General features: G+C 53.3%; 1 protein-coding gene across 39 annotated transcripts in view; it reads right to left on the bottom strand.

The window, feature by feature from the left end:
- Positions 1-23,034, bottom strand: part of RANBP3 (RAN binding protein 3) — a 52,283-nt gene extending 29,249 nt beyond the window's left edge. For 23 of the 39 annotated variants that reach the window (XM_081499448.1, XM_081499458.1, XM_081499447.1 and 20 more), the window contains exons 1-2: positions 22,982-23,034; positions 3,614-3,669 (exon numbers count right to left, since the gene is read on the bottom strand). Coding sequence is in view for 20 of the 39 variants with exons in the window: in XM_081499422.1 (XP_081355548.1) it covers positions 3,614-3,669; positions 22,982-23,003 (78 nt within the window). In the remaining 19 variants the exon portion in view is untranslated. Of the gene's footprint in view, positions 1-3,613; positions 3,670-12,207; positions 12,327-22,981 lie in introns of those variants that run through there. The other 16 variants (XM_081499463.1, XM_081499461.1, XM_081499455.1 and 13 more) reach the window with 2 other exon arrangements.
- Between the last annotated feature and the right edge of the window lie 237 nt (positions 23,035-23,271).

Raw genomic sequence — 23,271 nt, 5'->3', positions numbered from 1 at the left:
ACAGAAGAAGATTCAAATTCTCTTCCTGTTTAAAAGAAAAAACTATCTCCATTCAAGGAGGTTAAGGTTTCATTTTTGCCCTTAAAACACAAATGCATGGAAACGCAAGCATCTTGTGAAGAGCACCATCTTGAGGAAGCTCAGGCACAGGGAAGCGAGAGGAAAGGCTCTTGCGCTTGGTCTGGATTTTGGTGTCAGGAATGAAGTTCCAGCTGCCCGAGGCTCTAACACAGAATGATGGGAGGATCTGAGGACACTTCCCAGGCCCCAGGGACACCACCGGCACGCCACCGATCTGCGGTTTGCTGTAAATGCAACTTGAACCCTGTCTACGGATAGAAAATCCAGGTGGTTTTGCCACCAAACCAGCACCAAAAATGCCTGGGCTGGCAGCCTAACTTTTTTCTTCTCAGTTTCAAATCTTTTATCTCGATCATGATTTGGTAATAACAGCTGGGGCTCTGAAGGGGGCTGGGGGCTCCTGGAGTACATCCCGTACTCCACACCACATCCCGGTGTGGGTTTATGGATTACCCACCGAAAGAAGGGACTGGGCCCACAGCTGACAATGGGACCCCCTTGATCTCTGTGGATCCAAAAGTAGCTCAGAAAAATAGCTATGTGGGTGACACTTAGGACAATTTCCATGGGGACTAAATATATTACAGGATGTTTCTGAATTAATGATCACTTCTTAGGAGTGACCATGGCACTGGGGCCGTGGGGAGGAATTCCGAGGAGACAACTGTCTTTAACGGAGAACCGTCAGGGGGTGCAACTTAGAGTTGAGTGTTTCTAGCATTTATGATAAAGATGTTAACAGTGAAGCCTACCCAAGGTGGTTTCCCAAGGGTCCATGGTACCATTCTTTTAATTTCTCTGAGGACTTGACAAAAATTTCAAAACAGAAAGCTGAAAAAGGACAAAAAAGCTCACTTGGAAAAAAACAACAGCAGCCTGATTTTCCAACGCTATGGTGTGAGCAGGGAAGGCTGAGATAGCGGCAAGACGGGAAAACAGGGAGGGTCCCAGGGTCTCACAGCCGTGGAATGTGTGGTGGCTGCTCCTTGCAGACCCACCTTACCATCACCTGCCCTGGCCCCGGGGGCCACACAGACACCAAGCCAGCTACCCTGGCCTCTCCACGTCCTTCCCGCCTAATGCCTGAGTGGTCACAAGCAGTAGAGAAAGGAGGAGGCCCCGTGTCTACTGGGCAGCCGCCCACTTGGCAGCTCAAAGATGGGCCTTGTCGAACACAGACTCCCTGGGCCTCTGCTGCAGAGGTTTTCCACGCCCTTCCGGTGATCTTGTCACACAAGTATGACAGCAGCAGAGAGCCAGACTCTTAAGAGCTGACGGTCAGCTATTTTTAGAGGCCCGTTTAGAGCTGGCACCGAGTCAATATTCGGATGTGCACGTTTTCTTGAGGATGAGCATCCTGTTGGCGACTCTTCGGGTTCAACCTCACCCTGTTTACATAACTAGAATCAACCTTCTGAAGGTAGTAAGTGTAACTTGGCCTTTGAATGGACAAAGCAACAGAGCCATCTCAACCATGAAAACAGTACTGAAATAAGAATTAGTAATTTTAAAAGCATTTTAAATTCAGCAGAATAAACATTACATTTTAGTGCTTCATCCTGCTGATTGCTGGCAAGTCTTCAGAATTATCTATTTCAATTACTTGTTTCAAATCTGGGTTGGCAACCTTTTTTTCTGTAAAGGGCCAGATGCTAAATGTTTGACTTAGCAGGCTGCCTGGTCTCAGTCCAAACTCCTTCACGCTGCAGTTGACAGTGAGAGAGCAGCCACAACTCCCAGTACAGGCTGGGTGGGTCTGTGCGCCAATAAAGTTTTATTAACAAAAACAGTTGTGGCAGCCCTTAGTTTGTTGCTGCTGCTGCTGCTGCTAAGTCGCGTCAGTCGTGTCCGACTCTGTGCGACCCCATAGATGGCAGCCCACCAGGCTCCCCCGTCCCTGGGATTCTCCAGGCAAGAATACTGGAGTAGGTTGCCATTTCCTCCTCCAGTGCATGAAAGTGAAAAGTGAAAGTGAAGTCACTCAGTCGTGCCCGACTCTTTGCGATCTCATGGGCTGCAGCCTACCAGGCTCCTCCATCCATGGGGTTTCCCAGGCAAGAGTACTGGAGTGGGGTGCCATTGCCTTCTCCGTTAGTTTGTTGATCCCTGCTTTAATCTAAAAGTGGTTCAAAAGAGAATCACAGTAAAATCCAAAATTCTAGCAAGTCCCGATTTTATGGAAAACCTGAGTAAAATAAGTGGCTTTCATATCTGAAGCAGAAACCAAACACGTTTACTTCTAAAAGCCAGAAGAAACACATCAGCCCCTTCACAGAGGCTGAACTTGCAAAGGACAAATGATAAAAGCACGTGAAACTAAACTGTATGTATCGGTCAGGGCCCAATGGGGAAGAGGCAGCAGAAGCTGATGGGCCTGGAAAACAAGACCCAGGAAACAGAAGCAAAAAGGGAAGAAGTTTTTCTTGTGTTTTTTGATTCCTCAGCAGAAGAACTGACAATGGGCAAGATTAACGCGAGAACAAGCCCCGCAGAAAACACCCTGCACGGAGGTGTGGGTGGGTGGGGGGTCTCAGGGCAGCCGCTTCTCCTCCCCACCCCTGCCCCACACACTAGCACCTTTCCCCACAGCCCTTGAATGCTGCATCGCTCACAAAAAGACTGGCCTCTTCTCAGACCATGGGGCAGGGTCTACAAGCAGCGGCTTGGCTGCCAGCAGATCCCAAGCTCAGAGCCAGTCGCCTTCGAGAGGACCCACCCGGTCTGTGGGTCATGAGTCCAGAGCCGAGGGGCCCCTCAGAGGCTGTCCTCACTAACAAGACGCACACAGATTTCAGAATACCAGTGTCAATGCAGTGCAGGGGCCACTCTGAGACCTTGCCGTGGTCATGCCATCACATCTGCTGTCCCCGGGCATGAGGACAGGCACTGTCCACGTTTTTTGACAAATAGGTAGAGTCCCCGTATACGCTTGGGTCACCACAGAACATCAACTAACTTGAGACACAACCCCGACCTTCCATACTGACCCCTCAGGGAGGGACACGGCCTGATGACTTCAAGGTGAACGACCACACAGGACAAGGATCACATGTGGGAAGGCACTGCCTTGCCCTCCAGGCGCGCGAGCTCTTTACCATGAATTTGGCGAAGTATCTCCAACAACAGAGCAAACCAGACACTAAAGCAACCTTTAAGGACAGGTAGTGAATACACGATGCAAGCCGGCTGCCAATTATTCTAAATGCACTTATGCCAAGTTGGTTGGGGCCAAAAACTCCCCTAAAAACGTGAAAGGTCCTGTTTTTTCCCTACTCAGCACTATTCCCTCTCCACCCCTCTTCCCTCCCTCCTACCAGGTTTCCTAATGCATAGCAGTACTTCTAGAGCAAATTAGAAGGAAGCTCTCTCTCTGTTTTTTAAAGCAGGGTGTCTGAGCCCTGTCCACACACCCTCTGTTAACCTTGGGCCGTGGTAAACCTAAGGCCACTGGGCCTTCTTCCCTGAGCCCCATGGCGGCGCCTGGGGGAGGCGGTGGGGGAAGAGGGGAAGGGCGAACATATCGGCCCCTTACCTTTTGTCCTTTCTCCTTCTGAAACACAAAGACGGGCGGAGCAATGGCAGGCTTTTCTGCAAAAAGAAAAATCGGTGTTTTTCCCCCCAACACTATATTCATACAGTAAACACAGCCACATTTGTTTGTGATAAGTTAAAAACAAAACACAAATCCAATATAAAACTAGTAACTCGAAAGATCATCGGATCGCCTAGAAAACAGTTTCTTGATATAAATTCGGCAAAGTGTTCAGCATGTCAAGCTATGTGCATCTTTCTGTGTGCATGTACACACCTAAAAGGTTTAGACTTTTATACTGGCTTAGAATGGCCACATCACTGGGAAGTCCCTAGGTTTAAAATGTTTACATTTTCAAATTTGCAGGCCAGCTGGGGCTGGGGGCAACCCATCCACAACCTCTGCCCATGAGGCAGACGCTCTTTGAAGGATTACTCTGCTCAAGTCAGCTCTGCATTCCACCTGGGTGTCTAAGTAAGTGCCCGTTAGGAAAAAAGTGTGGAGTTGTGAAGACTGACAAGTCCATCTCGCACAGGTGCTGCTGAGGGGAGAGACCCTCTGGGACGCTGTCACTGGACCAGGAAACGGTTGCCGCCAGTCATCCTCAGTCAACACCACTGGTCTTCCGTCTGAGGGGCCGTGTCCCTGGCCCTTTGCCACCCGATGGAATGGGCACCCGCCTTACTGCCTGGGGCCTGGGTGCGCTCCTGAGCCCTGTGGGCGTGCCCAAGGCCACCCTCAGCATTCAAAGCCTGGAGGGTCGGCATGGATGGGAAGCGGGGGCAGGGGGGTGTTATGAACTTGGGGAGCATCTGCACAGCCCTTCCCCTTCCTGAGTTCTGGGGTGAACCAGCAACCTGCACTAGCACAGCTTTCACCCGGCAGGATGGGTATGCGGTTCGCAGGCCACGAGAGCACTCGCGGGCATATGGTCGGAGGGCAGGGTCTGGAGCATCTTGGGAGAGGAGGCTGTGCTGAAGCCTCAGCAGAGGAGCCCGGAATGGAGGGACAGGTGTGAGGGCGGCTCCTGAGGTGACAGGCAGCCTGAAGGGCAGTTGTGAAGGGGGCGGGGGAGGAAAGCACAGAGAGACCAGAGTGTGGGGAAGGGGGCGATGGCGACCATCCAGATTAAAGCAGAGGGGGTGGGGACGAGGTGCGGGGAGCAAAGGGACAAGACTGAAATGGTCACAGGACACTGTCCCTTCCCCACCCCCAAAACTCCCACACCACGGAGGAGCAGGACAGACGCCCACCTGCACTTTGGGACCACTGCCCACTGATGGTGACTGTTTCCTTTACTGCCTCACTCACTCTGTGGTACCTGAGTCCAATTCACCACAACAGTCCTCACCAGGCACAGCCCACGCCACCACCACTGGGGTGAGTGACAGCTCAGAGACAGGGCAGGAGGGTGGGGGCGTGGAAGGGTCTCCCAGCACAGATGTGCAGCTCCACAAATCCAGGTGAATGAAGAAGAACGAAGGCGCCCTACTGTTGGGCAGGAAGTGACAGTGAAGGTGAGCTGCAGGACTCTGGGGACAGCAGCAGCTTTTCCACACACACCACGTCCACCACGGGGATGGCCAGACACCTGCCATTGCCCTTTGCTCCACAAGCCCAGCGTCGAGGGCTGCGGGCCCGGGCCCCAGCCTTACTTCTGCATTCCACTCCAGGCCAGCTGCAAGGCTAGGGGCACGCAGGAAGGAGCTGGGACCAGCCCAGGGCCCACTTCCTACACCCCTGGCTCCAGGCCGGAGGAGAGCGCTCTTTGCCCAGGCCCCAGGGGACACCAGGCATGGGACTGGGGCCAGACTGCTGGCAGCCGACAACACTCAGGTCCAGAAGTCCAGGACTTTCGCTGGAGCTGCTGGGGAAGGGGCCCCCTCGCTCTGCTGGGGCTGCTAAGCTGGTACGAGAGGACCCTAGGGCTGCCAGCAGCCGAGTGTTGCCACAAGGGGAGCTGGAGCCGAGCCAGTGCACTGGGAGCAAAGCTGGAGATGGAGAAGGAAGCGGAGCCCTGGAGGCTGGCCTGGAGGCCCCCAGGCAGCAGGCCCAAAGCTAACCCCACCTCCCACCTGACTCTTCAGTTAAGCCAGCAAATGTTGACTTTTGCTTAAGCCAGCTTGAGCTTGATTTCTGCCCCTGGTCTCTAAGCACCTCTGGCCTGAAAGGGGAGGGCTAGCACTGCAGACTTCACTAAACACACACGGTCGCCTGGAGAAGAAACCCGGGACGGGCCTCCCAGGGAAGACAGGATGCCTGCTTGTTCTTCACAGCGGCAGCACCACCCGATACACCGTGTGTGCATGCGCGCGCACAGGGTTAGGGTCTGTCGGCCCTAGTAAGACACCAACTCCATTGAGATGGGAGGCCTTGCCTTGGTCCCCTCCTGTCCCAAAGCCTGAGAACAGTCCTGGGCAACCTGAAGGGGACTCAACAAGTAACTGAGGGAGGGACGGGGGAGTAAGCGGAGGGGCACTGGGAAAATGAATGCCATGCTGGGCTGTAAGGAGGGCCCGGAATGGAGAAGCAGCATGCAGATGGCAGAGGAAGAGCCCCCTGGTGCTGTGACTAAAGGCCCACAGGAGGGGCTGCCTGGGGGCCCCGCGGCGGGATGGGAATAGAACTAGTTTCAGTTCGGCAGGCTGTCTGCGGTGCACGGGTCCTGCCCAGTGCCTTCTGGAGCAGCTGGGGGCAGAGGGCAGCGAGGGGTACACAGGGGTCTGGGCTCTGTGAGTGGATCCACCCTCCTTACCTCCACAATTGTGGTTGAGACCTCCTGTCTTTCCCCGCCTCTACCCTCACCCCTTAGGGGTGGCTGCCGAAACTACTGGTGTGAAACTCACGCTTACAACCTGGCAACATCCTCCCCAACTAGAGGCACAGGCCCTCTGAACAGGCCAGCCCCGCCGACCACGACTGGGACACAGACGAGCCCCTGTCCCCACAGGCCCCACGCTTCTGTCACTTTGGGACTTTCGCCTGGCTTAGTCCCTCTGCCTGAAAGACAGTCTCGCCTTCTCTTCCTCAGGTACAGACACTGGTTCCCCCGGGAAGCTCCCAGTTTGCACTGGGCTCCTGAAGCCTGCTCTGGCTTTTATTTGCACGGGGGACACCAAGGTTGCCTGTCAGGGAGTCTGAGAGGCCACAGACAGCCCCAGAATAGCTCTGTGCACCCATGTCACCCGGTGCGTGGAGGGTGAGAACTGCCCGTAATGTCTGCATTGGACCCCTCTGCCCTTCTTCATGTGGGCGCACCAGCTGCCATGCGATCATATAAGCAGACGAAGCCCTTACTCTGTGCAAGGCACCATGGGAAAAACGAGGACGAGGAATCTGGGGGCAGAAAACTTCAGGGTAAAACATCTGATGAAAGGGGAGGGTGTGTGTGCGAACACACACCTGGCACTCGGCCTGGCACTGCCGAGCCTGGGAGCTCCAGGTAGTGGCAGGACAGGGCGGGGCGGGTTATTTACTCACCGGCAGCGTCTACCCCGGACCATAAGCTTCCTGAGAGCAGAGCCTCTGCTGTGTTCACCTCTGCGTGTTCAGAGCCAAACGCAGTCTCACACATGACATGTGATCAATACACAGTTACAAAGTGAGCAAAACGCTGCCACTGGGGCCAGGGAGGCCCCCTTGGATGGCAGGTTTGGCAGTCATGAACCTCAGTCACATCTCTACCAAAGACACAGAGTACCAGAGCCACGAGAGTTTCATTTCTGCTCAGCCACTTTAGGGCCCCAAGCCTGTAACCTGTAGATCGGTCCTGACTTCACGACAACACACACGTGCCGCCTTCCGGGCAGACTGGTCTCTAACTGACCCACGACACCACTTGTGCCGTCACCAGATGAGCACCATCACACAGGAAACTGAAATCCAAGTGTGGGGAAGGAATGGGGACAATGGCAACAAGGCTCCTAAGACATGCCTGAGACTCCAGCCCAGCTCTGCTTTCACAAGTGAACTTCCAGATGTGTAAGCTGGATTTGGAAAAGGCAGAGGAACCAGAGAACAAACTGCCAACATTCGTTGGATCATAGAGAAAGCTAGGGAATTCCAGAAAACATCTACTTCTGCTTCACTGACTATGCTAAAGCTTTTGCGCAGATCACAATAAACTGTGGAAAATTCTTAAAGAGATGAGAATACCAGACCAATTACCTGTCTCCTGACAAAACCTGTATGCAGGTCAAGAAGCAGCAGTTAGAACCAGACATGGAACAATGGACTAGTTCAAAATTGGGAAAAGAGTACATCAAGTCTGTACATGTCACCCTGCTTATTTAACTTATATGCAGAAAACATCATATGAAATGCCAGGCTGGATGAATCACAAGCTGGAATAAAGACCAGGAGAAATATCAGTGTCACATATGCAGATGATACCAATCTAATGGCAGAAAGTGAAGAGGAACTAAAGAGACTCTTGATGAGGGTGAAGAGGAGAGTGAAAAAGCTGGCTTAAAACTCAACATTCAAAACACTAAGATCATGGCATCCGGTCCCATCACTTCATGGCAATTAGAAGGAGAAAAAGTGGAAGCAGTGACAGATTTTATTCTCCTGGGCCCCAAAATCACTTCAGACAGTGACTGCAGCCATGAAATTTTAAGACACTTGCTCCTTGGAAGGAAAGCTATGACCAACCTAGAGAGCATAACAAAAAGCAGAGATATCACTGTGCTGACAAAGGTCTGTCTAGTCAAAGCTATGGTTTTTTTCAGTAGTCATGTATGGATGTGCAAGTTGGACATAAAGAAGGCTGAGTGCTGAAGAACTGCTGCTTTCGAACCGTGATGCTGGAGAAGACTCTCGCAAGTCCCTTGGACTGCAAGGAGGTCAAACCAGTCATTTCTAAAGGAAATCAGTCCAGAATATTCATTGGAGGAGCTGATGCTGAAGCACCAATACTTTGACCACCTGATGCGAAGAGCTGACTCATTGGAAAAGACCCTGATGCTGGGAAAGACTGAAGGCAAAAGAAAGGGGCAGCAGAGGATGAGATGGTTAGATAGCATCACTGACTCAGTGGACCCAAGTTTGAACAAACTCCAGGAGATAGTGAAGAACATGGAAGCCTGGCGTGCTGGAGTCCAGACACGACATAGCAACTGAACAACAATGGGGACAGGGGCAACGAGGCTTCCAGGAAGTGCCTGAAAGCCCAGCCCAGCTCTCCTTTCATGAGTGAAGAGAAAACCACCTCCAGAGATTTGTCGAGACCAAGGCCACCACAAAGACCTAAAACATTAAAACGTTAATCAAACACATGCTATTTAACGCAGATTCTGTCCACCAGGTGTTTTAAACGTTGCCCAAAGCTACCTGACCAGGGAACCCTTTGCAAGAACACCTGTGACGAGGCCTGAGAATGGTGGGTAACCGCAGTCAACACTGCTGTGTGAAGTGGGGCGGGATTTGGAACCCCAAGTCACCTGGAAGAATGGCCCTCCTCTGGACGGAGCGGGCACTACTGTCAGGGATGCACTGGGGGCGCCCGCCTCACCTCAGCTTTCCAAGGTGCCGATGCCAAGTCCAAGGTGGCTGCTCTTGGTCTGAACCCCTCCTCCACTGTCCTCCACACAGCCCTCCTCAGCTCCAGGGCCCCAGGGGGCTACCCCAGCCCAACTGTGATCCCAGCTCCCAGCCAGGGAAAGCCCTTACCCCTGCCTCGATCCCCCCCACCCCCCGCAAACAGCACCGGGGGGCGCGGGGGTGGTGGGGATGGACCTGGAGAGAGGCTGAGAGAAGCCCACAGCACGGGCTCTCCCCCTAACTGTAACCCCCAAGGACCGGGTCTGGGCTCCGGATCTGGTCTACGCAGTCCCGGTGATGAGCACAGATAGGTGAGCCCAGGTGCGAAAAAGTCGCAGATCTCTGCTCTGCGCCACCCCTCTGCCAGATGTCGGAGACCCTCCCTGCTCCCCGAGGCACCGTGGGAGGCTGTGACTGCTGGGACGCTCCGCCTGCCCAGCTGAGCCTGGCCCCACTCCTCCAGCTGCGCCTCTCAGTTCATTCACAGATTCAATCATGAGAATTACTCGGCAACTACGAGTTCCAGTGATTCCACATATCAGTGCCCACCAGGTGCCAGGCATCAAGCCGGCTTCTAGGGTGTGGTGGTGACACGGAGAGACATGTCCCCTGCCTGCCAGGAGCCAACTTCAGGCTTAGTTGAACATTACAACACAGAGGGAGCACAGAGCGCAGGGCTGGGGCACCCGATTCGGTGAGGCTGCAGAAGAGCAGCCCATCAGAGAGGGCTTTTTGGAGGAAGTGCCTTTAAGCACGGAGAAGGCAATGGCACCCCACTCCAGTACTCTTGCCTGGAAAATCCCATGGACGGAGGAGCCTGGTAGGCTACAGTCCATGGGGTCGCTGAGAGTCGGACACGACTGAGTGACTTCACTTTCACTTTTCCCTTTCATGCACTGGAGAAGGAAATGGCAACCCACTCCAGTATTCTTGCCTGGAGAATCCCAGGGATGGCGGAGCTTGGTGGGCTGCCGTCTATGGGGTCGCACAGAGTCGGACACGACTGAAGCGACTTAGCAGCAGCAGCAGCAGCCTTTAAGCAGAAGGCAGAGCAGCACTTGGCCAGGCAGCCAGGAGCAGGGAGGAATGAGGCAGCACTGGAGGAACGCGAGGGAGGTCAGGGTGGGAGGAGTGGGGCGCAATCCCCCACGACTGCACGGCCCAGGGGAGACGCTCCTGGAAGGTAAGCACGGATCACACTTAGGCAAATAGTTCCTTTCCTGAGCAAAGGAACTAAGATGGCTGTGAAGAAGTCAGGGGGTCCCTGAGGTGCAGGCTGCCTCTGGACCCAAGGGGCCACACACCATCCTGTCAGCTGGGAGTGGAGGTCTTTGGGTAAGAAAGGGGTCACCGAGGAGCCAGGTCCTTCTCCTAAAGCACAAACTGCTGACCCAGGGCCAGGGTTGGGGGAAAGGCCTCGGATGGCTGGGTGCCTGTGTGGGAAGCTGTAAAAGCCCCACCCTGAAGGCACCTCTGTTATCTGTGTGACATCTTTGTCAGGAAGAGGGCCCGTAAACTGTCTCCTAAAAGAGGAGGTGAGGAGGGTCAGAAAGAACAGGCGAGTTTTACAAAGCCTCATGCTTGACAGAATTAAAACCGTGGGCTTTCTGACATCACTGCTACAGGCAGGGCTCACTGGTGTCTTTTCTGCCCAGAGATTGACTGGTGGCAAAATCCTTAAAACAAAATAACTTGTGCATCTATTACAGATGCAGCAGGAAAGGGGGATGGAGTGGGTACATATCTGAAGCCAGTCTAAGGTGGAGGAGTCCCGAGGGAAAGGGTGGGTGGCGGCAGCTGCCCAGATGCAAGGGGCTGGCCTGGACCCCAGCGGCAGCCCCGTGGTAGCAGGGTGTGTGTCCCAACCCTCCAGGGTGACACAGGTCTTGGGAATCCCATCTTTAAACGCCTCCCAGCCTCTGCCATGTAGTCACAGCAAGAACACTCCCAGGTGGGGTGTCCAGAACTCTCAGATGGTCTCACCCGTGGGCCAGTGGTCACTGATCGTGGGGTACTGACGGACCAGGCAGGTATTCAGTGCTTTGCCAGCAACACTGTCCTGAATCTTCACAACCACCTGAAGGGGCAGGTCCTTAGTTTACAGAACAGGAAACGGAGACTCAGAGAGGCCAAGTGACTTGTCCAAGGTAGGGCTGGGCCTCCAACCCAGGCAGGCCTGACTCTGGCCTCCACTGCTATCCACGCACCGCGGGGGCAAAAGGGAGAAGTCACTACCCTAGTCTGCCTCCTCCCATCTCTCCTGCTTAGGAGGGCCTTGAAGCTGAGACACCGAGACTTTTCTTTTGAGAAGTAACATCAGGAATAAAGCAGCTGCAGCGAACATTCTAGACAGACATCTCTGGAAGAGTCCCAAAGAAACTAGGGGGTGAGCGGTGGGCTTTCACCAAGTCACAAGACCATCTGCTTTGGATGAGCAAGCATGCAGTTAAGCCAAGGGCAGATCCTCATGGTCCTCAAAGAAAAAATGAAGACCCACCCCGAGGTGCACGCTCCACAGAGAGGCAAGCTACGCCGTCTTCATCTGTCAAACGTGTAACTGTGGGATGCTCTGTGTAACACTTCCACTGTCTTAGCTGGAAACACACACACATATTCACCCCCACACGCAGGCTTTCCTTCTTCATTGCGCTGTGCAGGGAGGTATGTACACAGAAACCACGGGCAGGCCTGCTCCGCGACAAGCTCTGGCACCCCCCCGTGGCTGCTTGACTGCCTCTGTGTCTGAGGACGTCTGTTAAACTAAACAGAAGAAACTCTGTAGACCCAGGAGAACACACTGGACTACCTTGGCCTGTTGTTTATCCCCCTGCTAAAATGATGTCTCCAACACCTGCCAGGAAACAGCTCCCATCTGGAAAGCCACTTACAATTCTTGACCAAAATGTCAGTAAGGTACTTGTGTGAAATGAGCTTTAATCCTGGGCTGATGTGGCTTAATCTTCTTATCTGTGCAAAAAATATGGAAAGCATCTTGCCAACACAAACAACGGTCTGTTAATACATGGCAACCGCTTTAATCCCCCAACACTTACTATCTCAACCCTTCGAGCAGTTTCTTTTCTCAGGAATTATTATAAACAGTTCGGTGCAGCAACATAAAGGTGAATTTGTCACCAATGTGTCAACGCTGTCCACCAGCTAATTCTCCAGTGAAGAATGGAACTGATCTCCATCATGCTGTTGCTAGGCGACGCCTCTGATCTCATGCACCGCAGACTCCGCGGCCCCACGGCCCAGCCACTGCGGGGTGTGGGCCCCTTCGTTCCTTTTTTGGTGCTCAAATGTGTTTTGCCTCAGGCAGCTCTCGACTGGTCTCACGGAGACCACAAGGGCACATGGTTGGGAGAGGATGATCTTACCCCTTCTTTCTGGAATGCTCTTCCTCACACTGTTACCTTCACATACCGAAATCAAGCCACTCTTCAGGGCTCCAACCTTACCCTGACAACAGCGGGGATAACAAGTGGCTCATATTTGTTCAGTGGCCCTTCCTAGACCGTGGCACTTCACACACCCCATCTCATTCAGTGTCATCACAGCCCCATGGCAGAGAAATCATTTATCATCTCTGATTTGCAAATCACGAAGCCAGACTGGGAGGCCTTGGAGAGATGGGTGCCCTAAGTCATGATGGGTCCCAACAGCGGGGGTGGGACCAAAACCCTAAGCCTGACTTCCGAGTTGGCTGCCTCATGTCCCTCACAACCTCTCGGGCCAAGCTACATCCACCTCCTTCTCTTCTAGAACTATCGGCCCTGCAGCCCCCTGCGACCTTCCCATCCCTGCCCCATCCACTCAGACTACAAGCTGTAGGGGCACACTCCGCACTGTGCATACCCCTGGGCCTTAAATCCCAGAAAAACCCCATTCGCCTATTACTAAATCAAAGTCAGCAACCTCACCTACACCAACCAAGAAACCAGGGAGCCAGCTTCGACAGCAGTTCTCTGTTCTACCACTAGATGGCGTGACAAGAGCACGGCTGAGCTGAAGATTGGGGGGTGGGGGGGCAGTTCCCAAGGGCAATCTCAGGACTACAAGACCTCTGCGGAGGCTGCAGACCAACCAAGGAAACCTGGGAAGACAGGCACTGGGTTCTGTATGCGTTCAGGTGGGCCTCCACCACCCGGGGTTGGGATTCCCAGCAGGTGAACTCACTTTCTCCACATGTGCCAGCGTCTGTCAGCGTGGATGGGACCCCTACCCCCACCCCCACCCCGTCGGTTCAGAAGGACTGGACCCAACGATGCACATCCAGAGCTCAGGAAGCAGCTGGCATCATTATCTTACTCTAATTACACATAGGACACTGCAGATACACTGACACCATCTCAAAGCATGGGTCCTGGACTCGACTCCAGTCGCTAGTCCCTTTCCAAGGGCCGCCTGGACACAGGGACACCTCACCACACACGCTCCATCTCTTAGAATCCCTTGAACCCTTCTGAGGCTGAGAGAATCACCAAGATGATTGGCCAGTCCACCGGCAAAGCCCTGCTCACAGCAGTATGACTTCCTGAGTACCCACAAGGGGCCAGGGGCCAGAGACAAGACAAAAGGTGTATGGGGCCACGGCCCTCTTCTCGTGGGAAGAGGAAGGAAAAACAAGAAGCAGAGGCGTGCAGGGGTCACAAAGAGGCGCTGGAATAAGAAGGATGCTAAAGCAGGGCAGTGGGCAGAAGGGGGCCTCAGGTGGGAGAGGGCTTATCCAGGCCCATCTGAACCTTGACATGAAGGGGCGAGCCAGGTGAAGGCAGAGTACACCTGGCGGGGGGAGCCCTCAGCACGAATGAACTAAGGACAGGAAGAACCCTGAGGCCAATATGAGCCAAGAGTTCCTGAAGGGAGCGGGTGAGCCAAGAGTTCCTGAAGGGAGCGGGGGAGGAGAGAGGGAGGGTGTGTGTGGTGAGGAGTCAGTGGAGGTGTGGCATTCATATCCCACCCCACCCTGGCAGGGGTCCTCGGGCAATCTTTCCCATCTTGGTGTGCTGAGATGTTTTTAATAAGGTCACCCCGGGGTGGTGAGGAGAAGAGATCTCCGGTGGATGGGAGTCTGACTGTTCTGAGGACAGAGCCTTCAGTGTCTGAGCTGGGGGAGGGCTGAGACGACCGTGCGAGGCTGTGGAAGCATGGCCCGCTTGCTCAGTGGCCGACGCTGTGGGAGAACACGACCCTCACTCTGACAACAAGACTCCATGAACAGGGGTCCCCTCCACGTGGCACTGATGATGAGTGACCCAGGCCCTGGATCCTCGGATTCCCAGTGGCCACTCAATGCTGCAAAATGTTTTTTCTCCTCTGAGCACAGGGGGGGCCTCTTTTCTAACTCCTGCCACCGTAGAAGCCACGCTCTCTGGAACTGTTTTCCCCAAGCTTGCTCTGCTGTGACAGATACAACACAGGCGTTCATTCTGGGCCGACGAATTCCTGAAACCCTGTGTGGCCAGCCTGGGGGGGGTGGTGGTTAATTTAGCAAAGGCATTTAAAATACGATGCAAAAGCGAGGCTTGCCTCCTGAACAGGGCATGGAGAAATCACTGTCAGGTTTCTGTCAGGAGACAGCTGCCCGGGGAGTCAGAATGACCCACTGGGAAGCATGAGCTGGGCTATGAGACTCAGTGGCTGGAGGTGGGAACATTGAGACAGGCCGACTCTTCCTACAGACCTGGCCCTGGGCTTCAGCCCCCATGCAAGGGGATCGCTCAGACGCAGAGCATCATGGAAGGCCCTCATTTTGAACTTGGAACAGTGCTGAAGGTCATGGAAAACACTGTTCCCCCTTGACTGGGACATGAAGTCCACCACATCATGATGCCAATGGCTGCCAAGAGGCCATATGGGAAAAAAAAAGGTCGGCAGGGTGAGCCCTAAGCTTTAGCTGGCAAACAATTTACTCCTGGACAGTTTTATTTGCCCCCCTCCCTCCCACTGGGCGATGTCTGAACATTTTTGGTTACCATGAGGGCAGGAGCTGCTAACGGCATTTGGCAGATGGAGATCACGATGCTGACCTGCATCCCACTGTGCACAGGATGATCCCCCAAGCCCAGAGAATGAGCCTACCCACACATCAACTGTGCAGAGGTTGAGAAACCACATATGGATTATGTACAAGGAGGCCGGGTGAGATCCCTAATTCACGTGCTGCTGCTGCTGCTAAGTCGCTACACCAAAGTAAATTCTCAGTGGGTCAGACAGTACAAATCAGGGTGACACCCCAGCTTCTGTGAATAACCTCCTCTCTCTCCCCACTCAGTCTGTGTATTTAAATGTGTGCAGCATCTCAGGACTTCAGTAGAGATGACTATCCCACACAGTCGTGTGTGTGTGGGGGGGGGGGGTGGGTGGGGAGAGAGATCAACAGAATCCCCTAGCCCAGGGTACTCAAATGGTGGTGATTTTGCCCCCAACAGGATATCTGACAATGTCTGGAGACATTTGGGTAGAGACCAGGGACACTGCCAAGCATCCCATGAGACACAGTGCAGCTGGAGGACAGCTCCCACCAGCACCAGTGAAATTTGGCTATGACCTGAAAGCTTTCTCTCTCCCTAGGATCCCATCAGGTAGTAGGAACTGACGTGGCCCCCCACACACCAGTGGGCCAATCACTTGCCATATAGTCCCTTCACAACAATCCTCAGACTAAAGAGCATCGTTCCTATTTAACAGATGCAGGAACTGAGGTCAAACAATCTGTCCAAGATCCTGGGCAAGGAAGTGACAGAGATGAGACACAAACCTAGAGCACTTCCAACTATGCCACGAGCTATCAGCTGGAGGCTGCCTGTCAGCTCCAGTCTAAGGTTCCTGCGAGGCTCAAGCCAGGGGAGAAACTCACACGGACCCCATTCAGGCCCTTCACAAGGGGGCTCCAAGACAGAAGCCAATGTTTCTCAAACCTTTTGACCTTGGGATCCCTTTCCACACTTGTAAGTTACTGAGGATGCCCAAGAACTTCTGTAAATGTGAGCTACAGCTATTGATATCTACTATGTTAGAAACTGGAGAAGGAAATAGCAACCCATGCCAGTATTCTTGCCTTGACAGAGGAGCCTGGTGGGCTACAGTCCATGGGGTCACAAAGAGTTAGACACAACTGAGCGACTAAACAATAAGAACATGTTAGAAACTGAACTAAGAAACATCAGAAATTAATTTACTTAAGATAATAATAGTGAAAGTTTACCTAGATAATACACTTTTATGAATAATAACTATTTTTGAAACAAAACACTAGGGAAAAGAGGGACATTATTTTATATTTGGACCCATGTTTTAACATCTGGCTTAACAGGAGACAGCCAGGCTTTCCTATCTGCTTCTGCAGCCTATCTGTTGCACTATACAACCTCTGGGAAAAAACTCCACCATCCATTCACAAGAGGAGTGTGAAAAAGGCAAATGATGCCTTTGCATTGTTATGAAAATAGTTTTGAACTCGCAGTCCCCTTGAAAAGGCTGAAAAGTTCCCTTGAAAACCGGACTCCTGGGGCCCCTGGACTATCTTGGAGAAACACTGCTCTGAGCGCTAGCATTTCGAGCGCACAGAATCCTGAATTAATGATGGACCGCCAGGAACCGTCTGCTGAGGGTCTCTGCCAGGAGCACCCAGTGCTCTGAACACATCAGAGAGGTGCTACAGCCACCGGACTGAAGCCCACAGGCCGGCCGAGGTCAGGCAGGCACGGGGAGAGGGGGGAGTGGGCAGGTTCCCAGCTGGCAGGGGTTGGGGGGGGTGCCTGTGGTGACTGGGAAAGCACAACCTGTCTCAAGGAGGCAGCTGTGCCTCAGTCCTGGCACATCACCGCCGGGCAGGAACTCCAGCTGAGGCTGGTGCTGTTTTCCAAGAGAGGTCAGAAATCTGGACTGTTCTTTCCCCTGAGGCCTTAGAATTCTTTATCCACTCCTAACTAACAGCAAACAAAGACAAACCCAGCAGACCAGCTTATACACTGTTTGCCCCAGAAGTGAGGTCACAGCTCCTGCCTGTGGTTTTGACTCCGGCTCTGTGCTGTAGAAAACCAGTGGGGTCCTAGACATCGTGGACCTCCTGCAGCCACCTCCGACGGTGCAGCCAAGCATTGGTTTTAATTTTCCTCCACATTCTCCTTAAAATAAACGTGACGTGCAGTCAGGGTTAGGATTCACAGCAAGGGCTACACAGCTGCACCAGGTGCCAAGACAACCAAGGATGAGGCCGAGTGTGGATACCCGGGGGCCTCACCCTGCTCTGAGGCCCTGAGCTGTCTAGCTTCCTACCCAGAAGCGCACAGCCACACCGGACAGGGCTCCATGGGATCACAGGAAGGTGGCAAAAACAAAGCTCCAAACAAAACAGAGAACCCCTGCTGCTTGTTGCTGGGTGCCACCACCAGATCCTGAATGGACAACGACGCAAAGCCGGCTGCCTCCTGATCACTTCAAAGTACCATGGAGAGCTACCTGCCAAGGGCTCGGCGAGGTGAGTAGCAGCTACCTCTGCCCGCTGCCTTTGCCAGGCAGTTCCCGTTACACGAGGAAGAGGCCCTGTCCAAGTCCCCCAGGCGCATCCTACTGCTCCCCAAACGGCCCCCATCTCCCACTTTACTCCAGCCCATTCTCTGTCTCTGAACTCAGGTGGGAATTCGACTGGCACCTAAAACACCCCCTTCGCCAGGCCCAAACACTGCCCCTCTTCCAACACCATTCAAAGCTCTGCCCTTACTTCCTGTCACCTCTCTCTCTCCAGATGCTTCAGCATGTAAGCACACAACAGAACCCAACCTGTCCTATACCCAACGGTGCCCGTGGGAAATGGTGGCACAGTGCGGAAGAATCCGCCTGTCAATATAGGAGATTTGGTTTTGATCCCTGGGTTAGGAAGATACCCTAGAGGAGGAAATGGCAATACATTCCAGTATTCTTGCCTGGGAAATCCCATGGACAGAGGAGCCTGGCAGGGTACAGTCGATGGGGTTGCAAAGAGTTGGACACAACTTAGTGACTAAACAACCACAGTGGGACTGCTGGGTGAGTCCGTTCTCCAGTTAACTGAGAGGCAGGCTGAAGATATGGTGGAAAAGGTTTAAACTTGCAGAACTACAAGCATGTTTTGTCTGTACACAGGATCTCAGGCAAAACTTAAAATTTTCTTCCAAGTATACAAAGGCATGGCACCCTCAGCCCTCATCTGCCTCAGGTGAGAGGCACGGGAGAGCTCAATGTACACTCTGACTGCAGGGCAAACCTCAGGGTTAATGTTTATTGTTTAAGTTCATAAAACTTTGAAAAATTGCTTCTCACTTATCCTAAGTATCAAGCTCAACTTGAGGGCAGGGCAAGGGGGTGGTGAGAATCAAGTGAATGGAGGACTCCAACCATCGGAGATCTAGCACATCAATAAACACTCAGCTGCATCTCATCCTCTCAGGGGTTAGGTTTGAAATTAACAAGGTGAGGGACTTCCCTGGCAGTCCAGTGGTTAAGACTGAGCTTCCACTGCAGGGGAGATGGGTTAGATCCCTGGTAAGGGAACTAATATCCCACATGCTGCACAGCATGGCCAAAAGCCAAACAAACAAAAAGCAAAAAACAAGTCAGGTGAGCACTGAAGAAAGACAAATCACCCTTGAAAATCTCTGGACTGCTACCTGGTCAGGCCAGATCAGGGGTTCTCAATGGGGGACAACTATGGGAGTCCCCCACCCCCCCATCAGGGGACACTGAGCAATGTCTGGACATTTTTGGTTGTCATGACAGCGGGAGGGTGCTACTAGCATCTAGCAGGCGGAGACCAGGGAAACAGATCAACATTCTAGGACACCCAGCACAGCACCACAACAGAGAATGCTCTGGCCCCAAATGCCCCGAGTGCCCAGGCTGGGAGCCCATGGCTAGATGATCATGTGATCAAAGTCAAGACAGAACCAAAGAGGACGGACAGCCCAGCTCTGGCCGCATCCCATCCTGGGCACGCCCCAAGGCCATTTTGTTCAGACTCGCTCCTTGCTCTCTCTGGCTTTGCCTTGAGCACTTCAGCTAAATGTGTCTATAACATAAGTCCTCCACAGTAAAAATAGCTGCCATTTCCTGACTGTTTATTACTGGGCTGAGATAGGCTCTAAATGATTTATATGTATTAATTAGGCCAGGACTCAGAGCAACCGTGTGATAGATACAATTACCATTTTCCTCATTTTACAGGTGAGGAAACTGAAGCTCAAAGGGGTTAAGGAGTTGCCTAAAGTCACTCAGAGAGCACAAGGCAGAGTCAAAGCACAAGCCCAGTTCCAAGGCAAAGACTCGGGCCCACCATCACCTCATATCACAGGTCGCGGCTGAGGGTGACACACCATGTCTGAAGATACTCTTGATGGTCATGACCCCTGGAGTAGGGCTACAAGGGAGGAAGTATGCTATTGGCATTGTGTGTGTAGTCAAAGATGTTGCTGGGATGCTCAACATCCTACACAGCGGAGGACAGCCCCTCAACAGAGACTTATCTGGTCCAACATGTCAAGAGGACCAAAGCTGAGAAGCCTGCTCTGTACCATCTCTCAGGTTTCCACCATGTGTCTCTGCAGGCCAGCAAGGCATCATGTGTATATGGTATCAAATATTAAGGCGGGGATCTAGAATCCAAGGTCTCCTACAGCTCCAATACATTCTGCTCACCTTCTTCACCTTCACCAGAAACCAAATGCTGTCTTCACATCCTGATGCTAGTCTACCAGGCAGAATAACCCCAGACACAAGATGGTTAATGACTCTGGGATGTGTCAACAGTGAAGTGCCGAGCAGAAGATTCAAGGACACAAGTGTACTCCCCCCACCACACACACACACACACACACACACACACACTCTCTCTCTCTCTCTCTCTCTCTCTCTCTCTCCTAGGAAACATTCCAATGGGACTTTAAAAGTCACAGACTGTAGGACTACCAGCAAGGGTTGTGGGAGTGGCTGTCACCATCCCTGAAGAGATCACCATGGCAATGAGAGCCAACAAGACGTTGAATTCGATATACAACTGGAAATGCTTGTCTCTACACAAGCATGGCCCTCCTAACCAGTACTGTACTACTCAAGCTGGCTGTTCTCAACCCTTGTTGCACAGCAGGATCATGTGTGCTGCTTTCTGTCTCTACAGATGCCCAGGAGTAAGGATGGGTCTGCTTAGGATCCCAGTCTAGAAAGACAGAAGCCAAGAGGGCATGTGAGCTTCAATGACAAGTGGGAAAGCACACGTATGGGGCAGTCCCTTAAGCTTCACGATGCATAGGAAAGGAAGTCCTAGTTCACACAGAGGATAAGAAACTAAACATGCTGGCGGGCTGCACAAGCCAAAACCAGAAATAGAGTCAAGAAACACGTGACAACCAACTAAAGGACGGTAGAGATATGGGAGGCATAAAAGGCCACTAGGATTTGATTTTTTTGAGGACAGCTAGGCCAGAACTAGTGTTAGAGGCAAAGTACTAGGTGGGTGTGGCATTTACTAGGCAAAAACTTTAAGTACAAAACATTCCATTGTCTCTATTTTATACACTGTGTGGTTCAGCTATGCAACTGACAGCTCATGTGCCAGTACCTATGCTAGAAATGGTGTCCCTGGATAACCAAAATCCATAATTTTCCCTTTGTGCTCACAGGTACACCTCACTTGTTCATTTAACAAACATTCCCTGGATCCCTATACCCTGCACCAGGCACTATTCTACATTGGGGTGGGGGAGCCATCAATGACAGACAGAAACCCTCCTCCTCATGGAACTTACATTCTTGAAGGGGGTATTCAGATAAGCAAGTCAACCCAGCTTGCTGGTAGGTGACAGGCACTTTGGAGTAACGCGAAACAAAGTAAAGGGGATAGGGAATGAGGATAAAATTTAAAATAGGTGGTCGGAGAAGTTCTCAATAAAGCAACATGTAAGGAGGAACCTGAAGGAGGTACAGGAGCAAGCCACAGGGACAACTGGAGGAAGACTGACTCAAGCAGAGGAACCAGCAGGTCCAGAGGCATAAAGGAAGGAGGGTACAGAGCACAAGACGGATGCTGAGAAAGCTGGAGTAGTTAAAGCAGGGCAAGTCGGGAGAGAGTGGTGGGAGGGGAGGACAGGGAGGTCTTGGGGTGCAGACCTTCTGGGTTGGGAAGCTGCCAGATGGGTGAAGGTTGCAGAGAGGACCAAGCAGTGGCAGCAGCAGTGGTGAGAAGCAGTCATTCTCTGGAAAGATTTTGAAGGTAGAACTGACAAAGATGTGCTGCAGCAGGTGAGACAAAGTCGCCAAGGGCGAATTCAAGGTGTCTGGCCTGAGCAATTTTAAACAATGGACCTGGTATTTACTACTAGGGGAGAAAGTTGGCAGGGTGGGCAGGTTTGGGGGAGAAAGTCAGGGGTTTTATTTGATATGACATCCAAATGGAGGTGTTGAATGAGCCCTGAGTTCAAGAACGTGAACGGGCCAAACTCGCAAATATATAAGGTGTGTCCTATTGACTCTCATTTATCCAGTGCCCATTCTGCCTTTAAATGGATCTTGTGAATGGAACGCCTCAACCCTCCACCAGCTCCTTTAACTTATCAAAGAGATGTGGTACAGATGAGAGGTGAAGTGGGGGCTCTGAAGTTAGACCACGCTGATGCACATCCTTGCTCCTTACTAGCTGTGTGACCTGCCTTGGAGGAGTAACTTAACCTTTCTAACTCAGTTTCCTCATCGACAACCAGGGCTTGACGGTACCTTCCTCTGGGAACTTCTGTGCGGAGTGAGGACTACTCCAGATAGCTGCCCACCCAAGACTTTGAACAGTATCTGGTACTGCCCCAAATGCTCCACCAGGGTGAGCACTTAGGCTTGTCATTTGTGCGGGGGAAACCTCAGGCCAGCAGGGAGCAGGGTATGAGGGGGAACCAGGGCTAGGCAGGCAGACCGCTTGCCCATAGCTGTGCACCTAGAAACGGAGGACGCTAAAAACAAGCCTCAGAAAGTCCTGAAGCTATGAGCGATCTCAACATCACAGTTGATTTCATCAGACATCGGCTGATGGCGCGCTTTCTCTGAGCTGTTCGCAACTGTAACCTTGTCAAAATCGTTCAGTTGGGATGTCAGCGCTTCGCAGAGGAGAGGATCACACAGCCTTGTCTCTCTCTGGAAGTGCAACCAAAAAAAGGGGCGAAAAACAGCTAGGGCTTTCAGCGGCCCACACCCTGCGGCTGGGGCCTCAAGGAGCCAGGACGAGGCGTGACTCTCGGTCGCCACGAAGGATCCGGGGTAACTGGCGGGAATTGGGGGGCTGAGTTGAGGGTGGGGGTGAAAACAGACCGGACGTTCTCAATCCTCGGCGTGGGGCACGGCCACAGGATTAGGGGGTGGGCCGGCTTGGCAGCCAGGCCGAGTAAGGGGGAAACCCGGGTCCCCGAGAACGAGGGGGCGGGGAGAGAGCGTGGCGCGCTGGGCCCGCGACCAGGCCCCAAGATCTATTTACATCCGAGGTCGAGGCGCTGCGGCCGTGCCTCCCGCCCCCTTCGGCCCCCGGCCTGGCCTGCGAGGCGGAAGGGCCTCCGGATCGCGGTCCCCGCCGTCTCCCGTGCCGTCTGGCCGGACGGTGGCGGGGCCGGGGCTGCCGGGACTGATGGGTCGGGCGGGTGAGCCCGGCCTGAGGGGACGCAATGGGGGGCGGCTGCAAGGCCAGCTGGGCCGCTCTTCCGGAGCAGACAGGTCCCCCGCACCCGGAGTGTTCACCCCTCGGGCCTGTGGCCCCCGGACCTCCCGCCGCCCGTTCCCTGGCCGCCAGCTGGCCCCCGACGGCGCCTCCCCTACCTTCGTTCGCCAGGTCCGCCATTTTACTTCCTTAAGCCCTCCCACAAGGCCCCGCGCCGGCCCGGGCTCGTCTGCTTTCTGCCAGAAACTCCCGCGCGTGCGCACTTTCCAAATCGACTCCGAGCGAGGCGGGCAGCTAGCGCCTGCGCGCGGAGCCCGGCGCGGAGACGAGCTCGGGGTCGCAGTACGGTTCAGGCCAAGCTCGTAGCACGCGCCTGCGCATTAACCGCCCCCGCCTCCTTTTCCCGCCGGCCGAGGGGGCGTGGGCAGGGCAGGGCAGGGCGCACGCG

The sequence above is a fragment of the Giraffa tippelskirchi genome, chromosome 6 (assembly GCF_054371585.1).
Source record: "Giraffa tippelskirchi isolate mGirTip1 chromosome 6, T2T-mGirTip1v1.2.pri, whole genome shotgun sequence".
NCBI lineage: Eukaryota > Metazoa > Chordata > Mammalia > Artiodactyla > Giraffidae > Giraffa > Giraffa tippelskirchi.
Note: the sequence above shows the minus strand (reverse complement) of the source record. Positions and strands in the feature narration are given on the sequence as shown.